At 38.6% G+C, this 16,815-nt stretch overlaps 1 protein-coding gene across 7 annotated transcripts in view; it reads left to right on the plus strand.

Moving 5' to 3' along the window:
- Positions 1-663: 663 nt before the first annotated feature.
- CAPS2 (calcyphosine 2) overlaps positions 664-16,815 on the plus strand; it is a 33,380-nt gene continuing 17,228 nt past the window's right edge. For 2 of the 7 annotated variants that reach the window (XM_056341705.1, XM_056341708.1), the window contains exons 1-8: positions 1,248-1,612; positions 2,231-2,337; positions 4,733-4,779; positions 6,064-6,109; positions 6,244-6,363; positions 7,297-7,338; positions 12,034-12,156; positions 15,815-15,882. In XM_056341705.1, the coding sequence (XP_056197680.1) occupies positions 2,260-2,337; positions 4,733-4,779; positions 6,064-6,109; positions 6,244-6,363; positions 7,297-7,338; positions 12,034-12,156; positions 15,815-15,882 (524 nt within the window). In that variant the 5' untranslated portion in view covers positions 1,248-1,612; positions 2,231-2,259. The other 5 variants (XM_056341706.1, XM_056341707.1, XM_056341709.1 and 2 more) reach the window with 5 other exon arrangements.

Raw genomic sequence — 16,815 nt, forward strand, 5'->3', positions numbered from 1 at the left:
AGAATCACTTTTTGTCCATACCTTTATTTTCTACTAAATTTTTGTTCACTTAATGCACATGCCAATGGAACTGGCACCCTTTAATGACAGAAATTACAGTAGAGGTAGATCTGACAGTAAAATGCTGTTAAATTTCCTGTTTTATTTAATTTTTGCTTTTAAGTAGGCCAGTTATAATGTCTGAACTCTTTGTCATCTTCATTCTTACAGGAAAATAACACGTGGGTTTGTTTTTATGGAGGAAATGTACTGTAGTTAAAGGGACCAAACCTGTTACCGTGTCTGGAGTGGAATTGTTGGTTCTTGTGTAGAAACAGGGCATGTCTTTGGTTCTGAAAAGAGATCTCGCAGGCTGAGCAGTAGCAGCATGCATAAATACACCCTTGGCATCAGTGTATTGGTAGTTTCGCAGTAAGTGAGGTTTTGCCTAGCTTTGGGAAACTGATTGACCCAAGAACCGGGGTTTCTCAAGAGGTGACAGATTCTTCCCCCAGACTGACCAGAACCGGTACTGGGACACCGATTATTTTTTAGAAGTAACTGACTGGAACCGTTGAAAAAAGCCCTAACTGCATGACCTCCTAGCTAACTGGTAAGTCTAATGTAAGTTAGTTTCAGTTCACCTTACAGGCTCCGCTGCGCGGGCGCGCCGGCACGGGGGCGGGGGGCAGCTGGGCCGCGTGCGGTCACCGCGCGGTGCCTCTCGCCTCCCGCAGTCTTTGCGTGCTGGTGCTGCCTTGGTCCACAAAAGCGACCTCGGGGTAAGTATTTCCGTGCTCCTGGCCCAGCGCTACAAGCATTCCCCGTGAGCCCTTTTGCTGCCGTTTTGAAGTCCCTGATTTCAGCCGCCCCAGCGTGTTGAGGCCGCGGACCAGCGCAGCGCCCAGGTGCCCCGCTGTCCCCGCGGGCGGCTGCGGGGCCCGCACGGCGCCGGCGGCCGGGGCACGGCTGGCAGGCCGGGGGGGCGCAGCCGCACCGCGGGCAGGGCGTTTCCTCAGGAGCGGTGGGCAGGTCGCTCCCCCTCGCAGTCGAGACGGGAACCTGCGAACCTCGCGGCTCGGGCTGGCCCCTCCGCGCTGCTGTACCCGGCAAGGCCCCCCCGGCGGCGGCCCGCCGGCAGGCGAGGGCGGGGCGGTACCGCGGGGCGCAGGCGCGGGGGGCGGGCGGTGGGAGCGGTTACTATGGGGACGCGTAGGGGTGGGCCCTTCCCGGCGGCCCTGCGCGGCCCGGCGGTGAGACCGGCCCGGCGGTGAGACCGCTCGCGGTGAGACCTCTCCCGGGGAGACCCCTCCGGCGCCTGCCCTGCCCTGCGCTGCCAGGGCCTCGGGCCCTGCCCCAGTGCGCTCCCGGGAAAACCTATCGTTTCCGTGGAGCTGCCTGAGCCCAGAATGTTTATTTTGCCTCTTAACAGTGTTGTTTGTGGTAAAGTTATTTCGGCATGTTAACCGTTAAATACAACGATGCTCTCTTCCCCCTCTGCCTTCGGCTGGGAGAGTGCTGCGCTTCATAAGAGAGAGCCTTGAGGGGGTGCGGGGACAGGGGCGCCTCGTGTGACGCCCTGAGAAGGGGACACGGCTGGCGGCCACCCGGGCCTCGGCTGCGATTCTGCTTGGTAAGGGAGAGGGTACTTGGGAGTTAAAACCGGCGCGGTGGGTAGAAATGCGTTCAGCTTTTGTGGATGGTGGTTTGAAGGTGGAGTGTCTGACTTCTGGGAATGAAATGCTAGGCTTTGGGTTCAAAACTGGCAGGGTGGAAGGGGAAGGCAGCAGAGCCGGAGAGTAGCGTACTGGTAAAATGTTGCCCTGGAGCCTTCAGAGGCTGGCTGTGCACCAGGAGGGCCCTTTCGTGTTCCTGAAGATACCTGATCCCAGGGCATGGTGCAACTGCGAGCCAGGCGGCAGCTCTAAGTGAAGAGTAAAAAAGGTTTGGTGTTGTCAAGGGATGGCAACTTAGTAATACTGCTATGAGAAGGCACTGAGAAGCATTAAGAGAGAGAGGGAGTTAAACTTGAGGCAAAGATGTAAATTTGAACGGGAATCTGGTTAAGCATTAGTAAGGAAAGACTGAAATTAAGAGGTGGTGAAGAAGGGAAGCCAGTAACACGTCATAGCTTGCTGAAGTCAATACCCTAATTATTGGTGATAGACATGCCCTAATGCAATAATGGTTTTTTTTGCAGAGTACTTGTATGGAAAATGCGTGATTTTCTCAGTAGCCTTTTCTCTTCCAGTTTATTCTGAATGCTGTCATTGAATTTGCATGGATTTGGAAGTTAAAGGAGTCACTGCATCCCCTAGAAGGCAGGCTCAGCTGTCATCAAGGGGGAAGAAATGTCAGGTATGTTAACAGAAGGCTTGTGGTTGTTTTCCTTCCTTACTTTGACATTTTAACAAACATTTCAATTTTACTTCAGGAGGTTCTTAGTTTGAGGTTATAATTCCTTCTGTAGAGAACAAAACTTTTAGAGAACTTATTTTTGTCAGAAAGTGATAGTTTAGTATGACAGCTTCTCAGATGAAGGTGAGAATTTTCAATAAAAGCAGCTGCCTTAACTGATATTCTGGGTACTTAACTGGGATGTGGAGAACTTTGGAATGAACTAGTGCTTGCAATTAAGAGCAACAGAGGCTTCGAACCTGTATGATGTGCTGTTTCAGGCTGTGGGTAAAACAGGTAACAAGTGTGTCTATGTTTCTGTTTTGCAAGACAGCAATAAAGCAACCCCCAAAACATAATTTCAAAAGACATGATTTCTGGTTGGTTTGTAAAATCAATCTTGTTGCTCTGCATTCAGCATGAAGGGGAATTTCGTTTCCCAGGTGTTCCTAGTAGTCTACATATTGAGATAATGTAGGTGTGCAACCCTCACAAGATCACTGTAGCAGAAACTTTTCAGGCTAACTTTTGAAAGCCTGGTCGCTACAAGTATGATCTTGGATTCTGAGGGCCATTGTTTTTATTATAGCTGAGGTAGATATTAATATTGTTAATAACAGTTGATTTTCCTCACAGATACTGTGTACTTTATGAAGTAAAGTTAATTGGTAATCTTCCCTCGTCCCCCAAGTACCCATTTAACTTCCTTTTTTGTTGAATGACCCCATTAGGAATTCTTGGACTTTGGCTGCCAAGTTGCAGTTTTCCTTTTTTGTTTGATTTGGAATCAAAAAGGACATTTTGTAAATGATATCACATCGATGTTACAATGCTTCCTTTTAACCAGTCTCTTGATAAGGAAATACCTGTGTACAAGAACAATTGGGGCATTTAGTGTAGGTTTTAAAAGAAAAGCCCATTTTTCTCTAATCTTTCATCCCTTTTCTTCACCAATTCACGTACCCCTCAGTTTCCAAATTCATACTGCCTAGTCCATGTGATCCTTGGTGGCTTACAAAAATAAATCTTAGATTAAAATCAGGTTGAAACTATGTGCTTCACCCAATAAATGAGGACATTCAGGATGATTTTTGTTTGCTTTATTCCCAATCCGATGACTTCTGAAAAAGGAATTACATTAAGACTTCAACATCTAGAATGTGGTATGCTCGTTATCTTATCACTATTTGAAATGTTACGCAAAAATTATGTACTTGCGATTTAATGCATGGCGTTTAGTTTTGAGAGTAAGCCTGAATTGTGTTAGGTTTCTTAACGGGTTTTTACATATTTGACCACAAGGTGGTGCTGTTCATTATGTGTGCCCTTACCGGAGAGAAACTATTGTTTTAAACATGAATACCCATTTTTGAAGGCGTTAGAGGGTAGTGTTGCTGAACTGTGAACTTTTTCAGGAGCAGGCTACAGAGGGGTGTCGCAAGAAAGGAGTTACAGTTTTGTGACTGCTTTCAAACTGTGAAAGGTGTTAGGGCACTGCTGGAAATAGGATGTCTGCTCAGTTCAGACTGTGATGCTGAGATCTCTAAGCTTGAGGAGTGTGTGTGTGGGGAAAAAAAAAGATGCTGGCCCTGGTTCACAACATCCCCGAACCATTTTTTTTTTTTTTTTTTTTTGTCTTCCCCTAGATTGGGAGGCCCTAGTTGGGGAGTTGGGGGAATTGTTACTGTGTGCTTGCCCCAGTCAGATTTCCCTAGGGATTTGGTGTTGGCTCTTTTCAGAAAGCCATTGTGGGGTAGATGAAGCTTTGGCTCGAGTCTTTGCTTCTTGCCATGTTCTTCTTGCTCAATTGAGTTTGGAGATCTGTGTGGGACACAACCATGCAATATAAACAGTGTGAGTACAGAAGCTGCCTTCTAGTCATCATCATGTGCTGCTATATTAAAGCTGAGATGATACAATTACACCAAGTATCAGGGCTTCTTTTCTGAGCTAGCTCCTTGTGAGCCAGCTGGCTGTCAGTGTTGCGGTTTTGGTTTAAGGGTTGGCTGAGGGGTAGGTTCCTAACCAACAAGGATAATGTGACCTAAAACCTTGTGAGCAGTGATTGCACAGAGCCTCAGGAACATGGATTATTTTTAATGCATTATTAATAGCCGATGTAGATACTGCCTTGATTCTTAATCGCTGGAAATCTTTCTGTAATGACATGATTTGCAAGAATCAACTTTCAATGAAAAGTTTTTGTTTTGTCCTTTTGTTAGTAGCATCTGAGTCAAGTATATTGGACAGATACTCAGAAGCATTGTTTTTAAATATTTCAGGGGAAGCTGAAAGAGAACTATGTATTGTGGTCCCAATCCCCATAGGTATATAATAATGTGTCATTTTTTTGTAGGGCTGGAGACCAGATACATGGGCTACTCATGGACCTCGCCCACCAGAGTAAGTCTGCTTCTATTTTTCATCAGTTTCTTTAATTGTGCATTATTAACACAATGCATTTCCATTTGTATTGATATGCAACTCGTGTTCCATGAAATTTGTTGTCATAGGTTTGTTTTGTATGATTTATATTTAGAGTAGAATATTTGATGCATTATTTACATTGGAATTAAGTTGATATACATTTGGTTGAGCTTGACAGTAGAATTGTACTCGGAGCTTTTATATTTATACCTAGTCTTTCTTGAATATTTTTAATACAGTGGTCTGCAAAAGGAGAAAACATTTTTAAACCATTGGCCTTCTTTGCAGGTATTACAGTAAAAGTTACAGGGAAACTGTTGTGAAGGGTTTTTACAAGCAAGGGGAAATTTTGTACAGTGCTTGTAAAATTTAAAACTTTACAGTGACTTTGACAGATAAGCAACATCTGATATTTTAAGGACCATGTTTGATAGCTTAATTATTTTTTTGTTTACTTAAATGCCTTAGATCCAATGTATCTTTCTACATTATTTTACAAGTATGTGTGACCATTGCCTGGGATTGTTCATGTCAATTTCTGTGTACTGTCAGTTGTTCTTTAATGGAAAAAGACTGGAAATTAAGGAGCTCTCTTACTCTGTGAAGTAATCTTGTTATAATAGGGCTGTTTGAAAAGTCTTAGTGGTAAAATAGAAAAAAATATTTATTCATGGTGCTCCAGAGTATACCTGGAATAAAGGCAGAAGGTACAGACATGCTTTGGTAAGTTGGAGATGTTTATATCTCTTTAAGCAGAATAAAATACTGAAGTATAGCTGGCTTCCACTGTGTTAATCTCTTACAAAAAGTTCAGAGGTTTTTTATCCCGAGGAGCTCTTGCTTTTCCATTGCCTATTTATTGACTGATTATAGAGGGATGTTGACACAGACCTGCTGTGGAAGGCAGGAATGCGGAATCCCTGATTTATGATCTTGTTGCAGAAGCAGCAGGGGTGTGAAGGGGAGAAGATTGCTGTGCTGGAAGAGAAGAAGGGCTTTGCAGAATCCCTTTTCAGCTACCAGGGTACTTTGCAACTGGGGAGGAGGACAAACTCGGTGGCCAGTTCCTGAGCTGAAGCAAGAGGAACTAGTAGGGGTTGGATAAGTAGGCCATCTCCAGTTGTAGTGAAACTGTTCGTAGCAGGGAAATTTTTGTGAGGGCGCTAATAATAATAATAATGACTAATAGGCAGCTTGCTTTTACTGTAATTGAAAAACAAGATAAAGTACTGCTATTAAAACTGTTTTAACTTCCTGCAGGGTGCCATGCCTAGATCTAAGGAGACTGGGAGATTCTGATGAAGAGGTAATTATAAATTAATTCTATCTTGAATAGTTTTTAGAACTCATGTGTTGTAGGAGTTTATAAAAATATCACTCTAAATATAAAAAAACCACAATTGCTTGTCTCCTCTCTCCCCCCCTTCCCCGTAATTTTAGGATGGGGACTCTTACACACCATACAGTGGAAGTTATCCTCATGCATGCTCTCTAGAGTCATCTTCAGATTGGAGAACATCATTACAAATGCCATATGCACATCATTGTCAGGCTCAGCAGGTCAGTCTGTCGCAACAAATACCTTTAAAATATGCCCCTTTAGCAGTAACTTAGAAAAGCACACTTAGTTTTCTTATACATGTTCTGTTTTTTTCTTTTGGTTAAACTCGTATCTCTGAGTGCTATTGGTCCAAAATGTTTTTGGCAAAGTACTTTTTACTGAGAAACCTCTACAATATTTCAAAAATCCTATTTTCTGACATGCCTTAGCTCTTCTTTGTTGGTTGATACTCAGTCTTTTCACTGTACTCATTTTTGAAGAGATGTATTAATAGCTAGCTTTATTAACAACTCATCAAAGCAACTGAAAAATGTAATACTTTTGAAGTGGAATGTAACTTTGGTTTATCTTTCTAAACAAACTGGAACTTACAAAACCAATAAAGATAAGATTGATAGTAGTCAGTAAGTGTATGATTGAAGACGAAACCCAAGTTTACAAACAGTAAATACTCTTTCTGTGGAGGAACAGTTACTTTTGGTGAAAAGAAAACTTTTAGAGTTACGTGCAGCCATTTTGTAGGGTTTTTCTTAAGTCTCTTTGTCTTTAAAACAGAATTGTGACATTAGCTTTGGAATTCTGTTCAATTTGTCAAACCACCTTTATTGTTTAAATTTCCTGATCACACATCAACATTTTTTTTTCCCTAGATGACTAAGAAACTTAATCACCACTAATCTTAAGTACTTTATAAGGAAAATCAGTAGTCCAGATGCTTAGATTCTGGTTTATAGTACAGTACAGCAGTGTTCAGGATCCATATCCCCTATAAAAATTTTAGGAATTAATTTAATTACTCAGTTATTACATTTTCCTGAATGCAGGAAAAGTTTTCCTTTGAACTCTTATAGCTGAATTAAATTTGTTCATTTTTAAATGTGACAGGTTTTTATTTGATCATGATACATGTTTAACTTCTCTTTTTCCTTCAGTTTAAACAGATGTCTAGAAAATCTTGTCAGAACAAAATAGAGGTAAAGTAGCTGTAAAATATACACTGACAAAATCAGCAATTCAGTAGTAGAGTACTTACTGCATTTTCAGACCATATAGTGTATGTTTTAATTTCTTTTGTGTGATAGAAACTAGCTTATTGGAGACTATTCTTAATCTGCTGTCATTCCGTTTAGTATTCTGAGTGTTTCAAATGTGAGAATTAAAGGGAAAATACCGAACTACTGCAAACAGTAATCTTCTGTTTGTAGTCCCTATATATTCAAGAGAATAGATATCCAGAACTTTTAAGTAATTTAGGAAGAATGCAACCTACATGATTATTTTCTGTCATAATCGCGCACCATATATAACAATGGTAAAAATCTTACTACTAGTAGTATGTTTTTATTTGATTAGGGTGCAGGAAATATCCTAACTTATCAATGTTATCCCTTTTTGGAAAAATTGGAAAATATAGTGTTTAAAAATCTAATATTTCAAAAATATTTAACTTACGTAAACCTAAGAAATATTTCAATGAATGCATTTAAAACAGAGGTGTAGCTAGATGGAAAAACAAATATTAATTTGCACGTAACCTATGCCCCTTGAAATGAATAATATGGCGACTTGTAGGGCAGGACTCCAAGTTGGCTGAAGCTCAAGGTGAATCTGCCAAGTTCATCATTTTCTTTGTTTCCCTAGATAACCAAATGGTTTCTCAACTTGAAAAAAACCCATTGCATTTAAATAAAACCTGAAATGGTTAAGTGTTGGGTTTTTGTGTTTTATTTTGTTTTTTAATAATGAGCTAGGAACACGCTGTTTCTCAGAATATCTGTGTGCCCAGCATAGGTATTTTTGTGTGTCTGAAGATGTAATTGTAAGCATTTAAGTACGGATGGGTGGTTTTCCTGTGTATTGCATTATAAACGTGCAGTGCAGACATACTTGAGTTGCTGTACTCTTTTGAGGTCTGGATGCCTATAATTTCACTACGTGCTTTACCATTTTTTTAAAACATAAAGTTCATACATATAATACTGTCTAGCTGCAGGAAGGCTAATGGAAGGTTGTATGACTTTCTCTGTTTCTCAGGGTCTTTCTCCCTTTCTTCTCTGCTTTCCTTTATCTCTTGTTGCTTCCTTTCTGCCTTCATTATGTCTTAAATGCTGAAGTGCTGAATATGCAGGAAAATCTTCCGTTCACTTACCCTCTTGCTCTCCCTCCCTCTCTCTCTCTTTTTGCCTGACTTTCCCCCCGCTTCCCTTTCCTGTGGAGAAGATTTTCAAGCAGTTCTAAAATATTTTAATGTGTTCCTCTGAGCGGCCTTTATTTCTGCATTGCTTGCTTCTGGGGCCCTGACTGAGCATTCCTTTAGCAAGATATATTCCAGCTTCTTCAACAGCAGACTATGTAAGTAAATCTTCCCCAAATAGGTCATTTATGTAAGAATAATTTAAATATAGTCTTACCATTCAGGAATTAACCAGTGAAGGGATGTGGATCCTCTTTTGAAAGAGAAAGCTGCTCTTTCGAGAAGATACATCTCTAGAGATTTTGAGAAATGGTTTTCTAGGACTGTTACACTGCTGTTGCAAGATGAGGTGTATCAAGCAGAGGTGCTAGATAAGGCTGTCTTAGTTTTGTTGGCATTGAAGGAATATTAAACATTGAAGGTGTTAGTTATTCAAGAAGAGAAAGAAGAATGGAGTCTTGGCCTTCTGTCATTGGCGCTGCTTCTACTGATCCAGCCTCTGTTGTGTTGAGCACTGAAATGGGCGTAAAGTTATGAAAGTACTTAGCCATTTCAGCTGGTGTTCTAGGGAAGGAAGTCCCAGTACTAGTACTCGTCTGCCATCCGAGAGTATTAGGTCTTCTGACTGAAAAAAATCCATCAGCTCATTTTCAGCCATGCAAAATCAAGTGTCAGAATTCCCATTTTAGTGATCTGTAACGTCATGTTATAGGACAGAACCACTAAATCTTGCCTTCTCTCTTTAAAAGTGATGTAAAACCATTTGGCTGTGTACTTTTTAAATTTAAAAATGGCAGAATATGAAGAATGCCATGAAAATTAAGCCTGAATAGGCAGTTATATTTGCATTTTTTTCTTAATGTGAAGCACACAGTCAAAAAGTTTCAGAAGTTACACTGGATGGGAATTATAAAAATGCTGTTCTCATGCAATAGGTTAACCACAGGCTTTTATATTGATTACTCGTGGGTTTAGAATTCTGTTTTGGAGCAGAAGACAATACCAGAAAATATCTGTCTGTATTGCCAACAGACAGATACCAACTAAAGTGTTGTCAGTATGAAGCAGATATGAAGCAAGAATATAAGCAGTATTCTCGGAGAATTGCAGAAAAGAAAAAAGACCACCTCCTGTGTCCAGAAGCTTCAATTAAGGTAGCTGGCAAAGAAGTAATTGCATTTTAAAATAACAGATTTATGTTGGCATTTCATTACAAAATTTGGAGAGGTTTGCGCCCGTGTGTAATTAATTTCTTCCATGTTCTTATTGTAAAGAGATAAAAACCTCTAATTTCAGCATCTATTGTGGAGTAGGAAATAAAATATAGGAAGCTTGTTTCAGTTGTTCCAGAGAGAGAAACTGAGCTGCTTGTGAGAATCTAAGTGTGCTTGTGTTCTCTAGTAAGAAATGTGGCATTTGCCCTCATAGTGCACCTCTAGCCTGAGCATGAAGATAGCGTGATTGATAGGGAAGAGTTTGCAGCCTAAGATGATGAAAGACAGTGGGAAGATTTTGATAAAATGTTTTCAGACAAAGAAATGCATTCAAGCTTTTTTTTTATTTTTTAAATATATTTTTTAAATTTTAAAATATTTTTAAATATAGAAGTATCTTAATGATTTATTGAATTATGACTGTATATAGGACTTAAAAAAGAAGTGAAAGATGTAATCTGTACCATAGAGAACTCTTAACGTAGAAAATGGAGAAGAATATGGGGTTAAAATAATGAGAGATATCTGTACATATGCTTTGATGTTGTGTAAAATCCAGTGCAGGTTACTGTAAGCCATATTCATTCTGCCAGGTTTCTGCTGTGTTTTTAAATTAATACTAAGATGCAAACAAGGGAAGACCAGTGGAGAGAAACTGGAAAACAAAGAGGTGAAAAGTCAACTTTCCTCTTGTTCTGGAAGAGATAGTGGGGAAGGGTGGTTGCACAGAGCGAGATACATCATTGTAGGTGTAAGGGAACAGGAAACAAAAGTAAGCAACAGCTGTGGGGACTGGTTGAATGCTAGACACTGCTGACCATTTAAGAATCCTAATGACAAGTTAAGTATGCAGATGTTGAGGGAACATACTGTGCTCATTGCTTTTCAGAGAAAAAAGTTTGTGATGAATAACAATGAGTTTACTGATTTTACTTACTTAATGTTCAGTAGAATGAAAAGAGAAAGTCTTACAGCCACACTTCAAGTGTTCAGATAAAACTTGGAGAACCTGCAAGAACCTATAGATAAACTTTCTATATACAGATAGAAAGTGAGCAAAAGAGTTGATTGAAAAAACTAGTTCTGTTATTTTGTTTAGTTTTATGTTTGGTGGCAGTTGCTATTTTGGGGAATTAGTTGTAGCATTACTTTTTTTTTTACTTTTTTTTTTTAATGATTCCGCTCTTAGGTACGTATTTGACACAGTCATTTCATCTGTTTTCCAATCAGTAACTCCTTTATATGCTGTACTGCGAGCCTATCAGAGGAGTATTTACAGGAACAGCCAAGTTAATCTGAAACTGAAGAAGTAGGTGGCAAGTGTATACTGGGACAGAAAAAGCAGGACTGACTTATTCTGGTGATTTTTGGGTTCCAGAAAGATACTTGCTAAGCACTAGAAGCCATGCGCATCAGTTCTTATGGCAGACTTCAATATAATGTCTAGCAGAACAATTTTCTATTAGCTATTGTTGCTACCTGACTAAATTAATCAAAGCCTTTTTAGATTTGAAGATACTTACTATTTTATCTGATTAGTGGAACTTGTAATAACTTTTCTTCTCTGAAAAGAAGCTGCTCCTAGAGGAGCATAGCTAACAAAACCTACTCTTGATTTCTTTCCCATGTTCCCCCCTTCTTGACTTCTGTAAACAGTCTCCTTTGTTGGTTTTCTTCATATCCTTCATGTAGGAAATACATGGATCTACAAGTCTGTTAGATCCACTTGAGCAGTATGCTTTGGCTTTTCCCTGTCCAGACTGTATTTAACTGTATTTTGATTGCTGGTCAAAAAGCAGCATCTCTGCAATGGTGAACTTTGAGCTATATGCGTAATGGCAAATTCGCCACTTTCTCTTGGCTGTTCTTGAGCAGAACAGAAAAAGATGAGCTCTTATCTTTTTCTGAGAGGTACTAACAGTCTGTGTTCTCAGATGTGCTGCTGATTTTTCACAAAGCTTGTAGAAACAAAGTATTCTTTTGATTTTAAAAATTTTATTTCAATATGGTTGAAAGATGGCAAGTATTCAAAAGATATAAGGAAGGACTAGAGAGTGAGATTTTTAAGTTCAGTTTCTGTAGAAAGCTAGGCTTAAAAAAATTCTTTACTTTTTCTAATTAGCATTAAGTGGAAGAAGTAGACAGTTAAATAAGAAAGAAAGAAAAATTTTTAAATTATTTGAGGAAAATGGGGGGGGGTTATTTTGTTTTTCTTAAAATTAATTAAATTTGATTTATGAAAATAATTTATTTTTGTTTAGGGTACACAGCTTGAAGATGGACATAATGATCATCTTACAGCTCTTGATGAGAAAGCTTTACTGCAACAACGCTACACAAGCAAGCCCTATAATATGTGGCACAGTATAAGGAAGTCGGAAGCTGTAAGTAACTGGGCTGTTATTATGCTGTTAACTGTCTAGACTTGTAGGATGACTTCCTAGATGTTCAACAGAAGTTAGGTCCGTGGTGATTCGGTTTTAGTATGTAATTGCACCCATTGAAATCATGGTTTTAGTATGTAATTGCACCCATTGAAATCATGGTAGTTTAAACATTTGTTTCAATGAGAGCTAAGGTGAGCAATCCAGTGAGCATTTTTAGAAATCATATCTGCAGTACTTGTATCTTATGCAGTAAGGTATGTAAATGAGAATGTAAATTATGAATAATAAATACAAATGTACACATACGACTAAGATTAACTGAGTTGAGTGAAGCTGAGTATTGTGTTACGTTTCCCCTGGTCTGTAGCTTTTGCCAGAGCCTGTATACCATCATCCATGGATTCCATGATCCCATCAGCTCATTGATGTGTTTCTAGAGTAAACAGGCTGTTTTCCCTCATTAACTTCTGAAATGGAGTATGTGATGAGAACTGGCTTTGTAAGCTTATGAGCTCTGCTGATGGTATTAGATCGGGTCAACTGTAGCTTTGTTTGAGTCTTCAAGCTCCAAGGGTGGTGCTTCTACAGCATCTCTAGGCAGCACCTTCCCGTGATAGGCTACTCTCCTTGTGAAGAAGTTCTTCCTATTATCCATACCAAGCCTCCCAAGGCTCACTGTATAACCTTCACCTCCTGATGTACTGTTGGGCACTGTCAGAAAAGTTTGGTTCTGCCTTCTTTGTAACATCCTTTTTGTTGTAGGATGTTTTCAGCATGCCTCACAGCTGCTGCTTGTGCAAACACCCCAAGCTCCTTTAGCCTCTCCTTTCAGTTGCTTTGGCTCCAATCCTCTGTCGGATCCTTCCCAGGTTCCTCTCATCCCTATTGATCTTTGGAAGGAGGGAGCCCTGAAAACTGGAAACAAGTATAGCCTCACTATGATGTGTAGAGGGGAGTTAGAACTTCTCTTATATGGACATACCCAATATGTTTCTTTAATTTCTTACATAGACACAATTTTTACTCTTTTTAGGACTGAACAATAGAAGTCTTGCCCATCTAAGGCTAAGCCTTGAATTTAGGAGTATCTACAATAATGAAGAACCTTGAGATTTGATATCACATGATTTGCTATTTACATATGCAGAGTCGTGGCTGTCATAATTTGTTTTTGAAGGTATTGTTGAACAGTTAGCATTCTAACTTTCTCATGGAATACTAAGCCATGAGAAATTTTGTGATATTGTAGAAGTGCATAATACTTTTAATTTATTTTGCTTGCTTATCACTATGCACTCAATTTTACATCACTGCAAACATTTATTTGATTTCTAGTCTCATCAAAGGGAACGTGAATCTTGCACTACTGCGGCCACTATTCATTTTCATGATAATATCTTTTCAGAAAGTACCTTCTATTAAGAACTTGAGGAACCTCTTGTTATTGTTAGAATAAATTTTAAAATTATACTATAGGGTGAAGACATGGAAAAAAATTTGAAGTATCATTAGAGTAACTGCTTAATGTTAAATCAAATATGCTGAAAACACTGAGAAAGAGAGCAGTGCAGGACCACAAAATAACCGGTACACTGCAGCTGGCATGCTTTGAAAGGAAGTCAGCAGGTGTTTGAGCGAGCCCTTTTGTTACTGATTAGCACTCACGGTTGCACAGGCTGTCTGTCTCCTTCTAGGAGCATGTCTTAGGTTCTGTCAGCTTCAAGCTTCTGATAGTGGTCAGAATAGTAGGAAAAATCATAGTAACTGCATACATATTAATTCCATTGGGGGTACATTGCTTCAATTGCTGGCATTTGATTTTAAGATGCCTTAAAAATTTGCTTAAGCATACACAGTGTTAAAATTTCCTTTTACTGTAATTGTTAACAAAAAAATCTAATGTTACAGTAGCATTTCTCTTAATTTTTCTGTGGTTTGGGATGAAAGTCCCCTTATTCAAGCCAGATTGTAGCACATATGTAATTGCCAATAGATGCTATAGGTTTTTTTGGAAAAGATTGGTTTTCTATGAATAATTGTATCTTGTGAACAAGAGTTACTGCTTTTTAACCAGTGAGTGCTGCTGCAAGTTAAATGTTTGCCTCAGCAGTTTTGTAAATTCGTAGTACAGCTTTTGTCTAAGTTGAATGGAAGGTATTTCATGTTAAATTTAGTGACCTAGTATTCAATTGAATTTCAAGGCATAAGGTTTCTTTTTAAAAAAAATCAGGTTATTTTCAGCATGCTAGCTGGTTTCATGCTATAAGCCTGGGTCCATGCAATATGTTGTCTTTTAACAAACACTGATGTGTATTGTCACTTTGTCTTCCTTTACGTAATGCTTTTTAATATACCTGTTGCAACAGTTAATAGGCAAAGATTCAGTAACTTGGAATAAAGCACCATGTAGTTCTGATAGGTGCAAAAAATGAAATATGAAAGCAAACTAAAAGCCCCCTATCTCCTATAATTGAGAAATATTTAAGGCTTAAAATCCGTTCAGAGTAAACACCAACTGGTCTGGTGTTATATTATTTATTTGGTTTTTTTGGTTTGAAGTTTGTGGTTTGGTTGGGTTTTTTTTTTGACTAGTGGCAATCAGTATTTACTTGAATGTTGTGAATTATACCCATAACATCTCTGTGAAATTAAGGATTATCCCTTACAGTTACCTGCTGTCTGGGAACCAACTTTTGGTTCTTCTTCAGCAATGGGAAGGCCTGATCTGATCTATCAAGAATTTGGTTTGCACACAAGAATTGTGTGGAAAAAATAACCAATCAGAAAAATATCTTAATTCTTCAGTTTCGGAATTACCTACAAAGTTGTCAAAAAGGTTGCGTGAACTCCCTCAGTAACAATAATCTCTGTTTTCTCATATATATAACTAGTTATTTTTTTGGGGGGGAGGGGGGAATAAGGCAAATTTAAGTGCAGTGAAAAATTTCTGAAATCTGGAAGATAAAATGGAGAGAGGTGCTGGGGCTTGGTTGTTGCTGGCAGCCTACATGCTGTTCCGGGACATCCTCTTGTGTTTTGGTTTCTCTTTCTACGAAGCAAATGATGATCAATGCCTGAGCACTTTAGAGTGAATAGCACAAGGTTATGATTCAGTGTTACTCTAATAAAAATAATAATAATAGATCATGTTAAATCCCCTTCCCCCCTAGGATGATCTTTCTTGAAACATATTTCAGATTGGTCTGTCTCAGCAGAAAACTATTATGGCATGCAGCAAATAAAAAAAAGTCTTAAAAGATTTTTTTTTTTTGACTACATATTGCTGGCGGTAAAGTTTCATTCTCTGAACTGGAATCTGTGTCAGCCGTGAAACCTGGAATAGTGTGAGTTTCCTCGGGCTCTATTGTACTTAAAGAATTTATTGGAAACAATACAGAGATAATAAGGATGCTGTCTATCAATAGAAATACTAGAATTCTCATATTTATTGAATGCATAGACAATTTGAGTGTGTAGCAGTGAATATTATTTGTCTATCTGTTATGCAAATAGAATTCTACTAAAAAAGATGGGGAAAAAAGATTAATTGTGACATTGGTAAGAATGTAACCTCTGAATGCTGTCTTAAAGGGTAATTTATTACGTGAAGTGTCTGGTATATATTTAATTTGCTCTAGTCAGTTTTTCATTGCAGGAGGATGTTGCTGTAGAGAGAAGAAAACGGGCTGTAGTAGAACAAGTGATGGTTGATCAGTTATCTAGGTAAGTGAATTTATAATGTAAAATTTAGGTTATCCCTAAAGAATTCAGATCTGTGAGTGTGTGACTTTTCTTGCCTAAGAGGTGTTTTGATCATCTTGTTCCAAGTCTTATGCAGTCTTATGTAGGGCTATTATTTGCAAAAATTCTTTAAGTTTTTTTAATTTAATTTAAAAGATCAGTTTAAAGTCCTACGTGTAAGTTCATTTTTTTCCTGAGAATAATTTTTTATTTTATATTTGAACCTAATTTATGGGCTTTACAATAGCACTAGTTCTCAGAAATAACCTTCTTGCACCTCACTAAAATATATGGATGCCTGCTTTTATGAATTAAGCTTTTTCAGTATTTATTTTCTTTTCTAAGAAACTTAGCTTTATTAATATTGACACAACATCCCTCAGGCATAAAGCAGTATTGTACCAACGTTGGGCAGGTAGGAAAAAAGTGCACAATGATGAATCAAGTTGGTCAAGGCTGTACAGGAAGGCTCTCCTAACTTCACTGCTATCCCTTTAGCTCCAAGAAGGTTTTTCGTCTGTGTAGGAAAATCCCTTTATATGTTAAAGGGGGAAGAAAAGTAACTTGCAGGTAAAGATAAGTATAGTAAAACCATCTTTCTTTATTATTATTATTCCCATAAACTTGTTCTTATTTTTAAGCATCCTTTAAAAATTCAAAGCTTTATCCAAGTTTACTGGTTATGGCAATGTAGAATGGTGCAAGCTAGTTTAAGGTAACATGAAACTATATTACACTTGTAAAAAAATTATCTGGTAGGTCTTGCAGTACGTTGTGTTCTTTGCTTAGTTTACAATCTCTGTAGTCATCTGTACTGATATTATAGCCCATCATACCTCAAGACTTTGAGGTTGGAATGTTGCACTTCACCATCTTATTTGTTTTCATTTGTACTGCAATTTAAATGACCTATAT

Source organism: Falco biarmicus, chromosome 5 (assembly GCF_023638135.1).
Source record: "Falco biarmicus isolate bFalBia1 chromosome 5, bFalBia1.pri, whole genome shotgun sequence".
In the NCBI taxonomy this organism is placed as follows: Eukaryota; Metazoa; Chordata; class Aves; order Falconiformes; family Falconidae; genus Falco; species Falco biarmicus.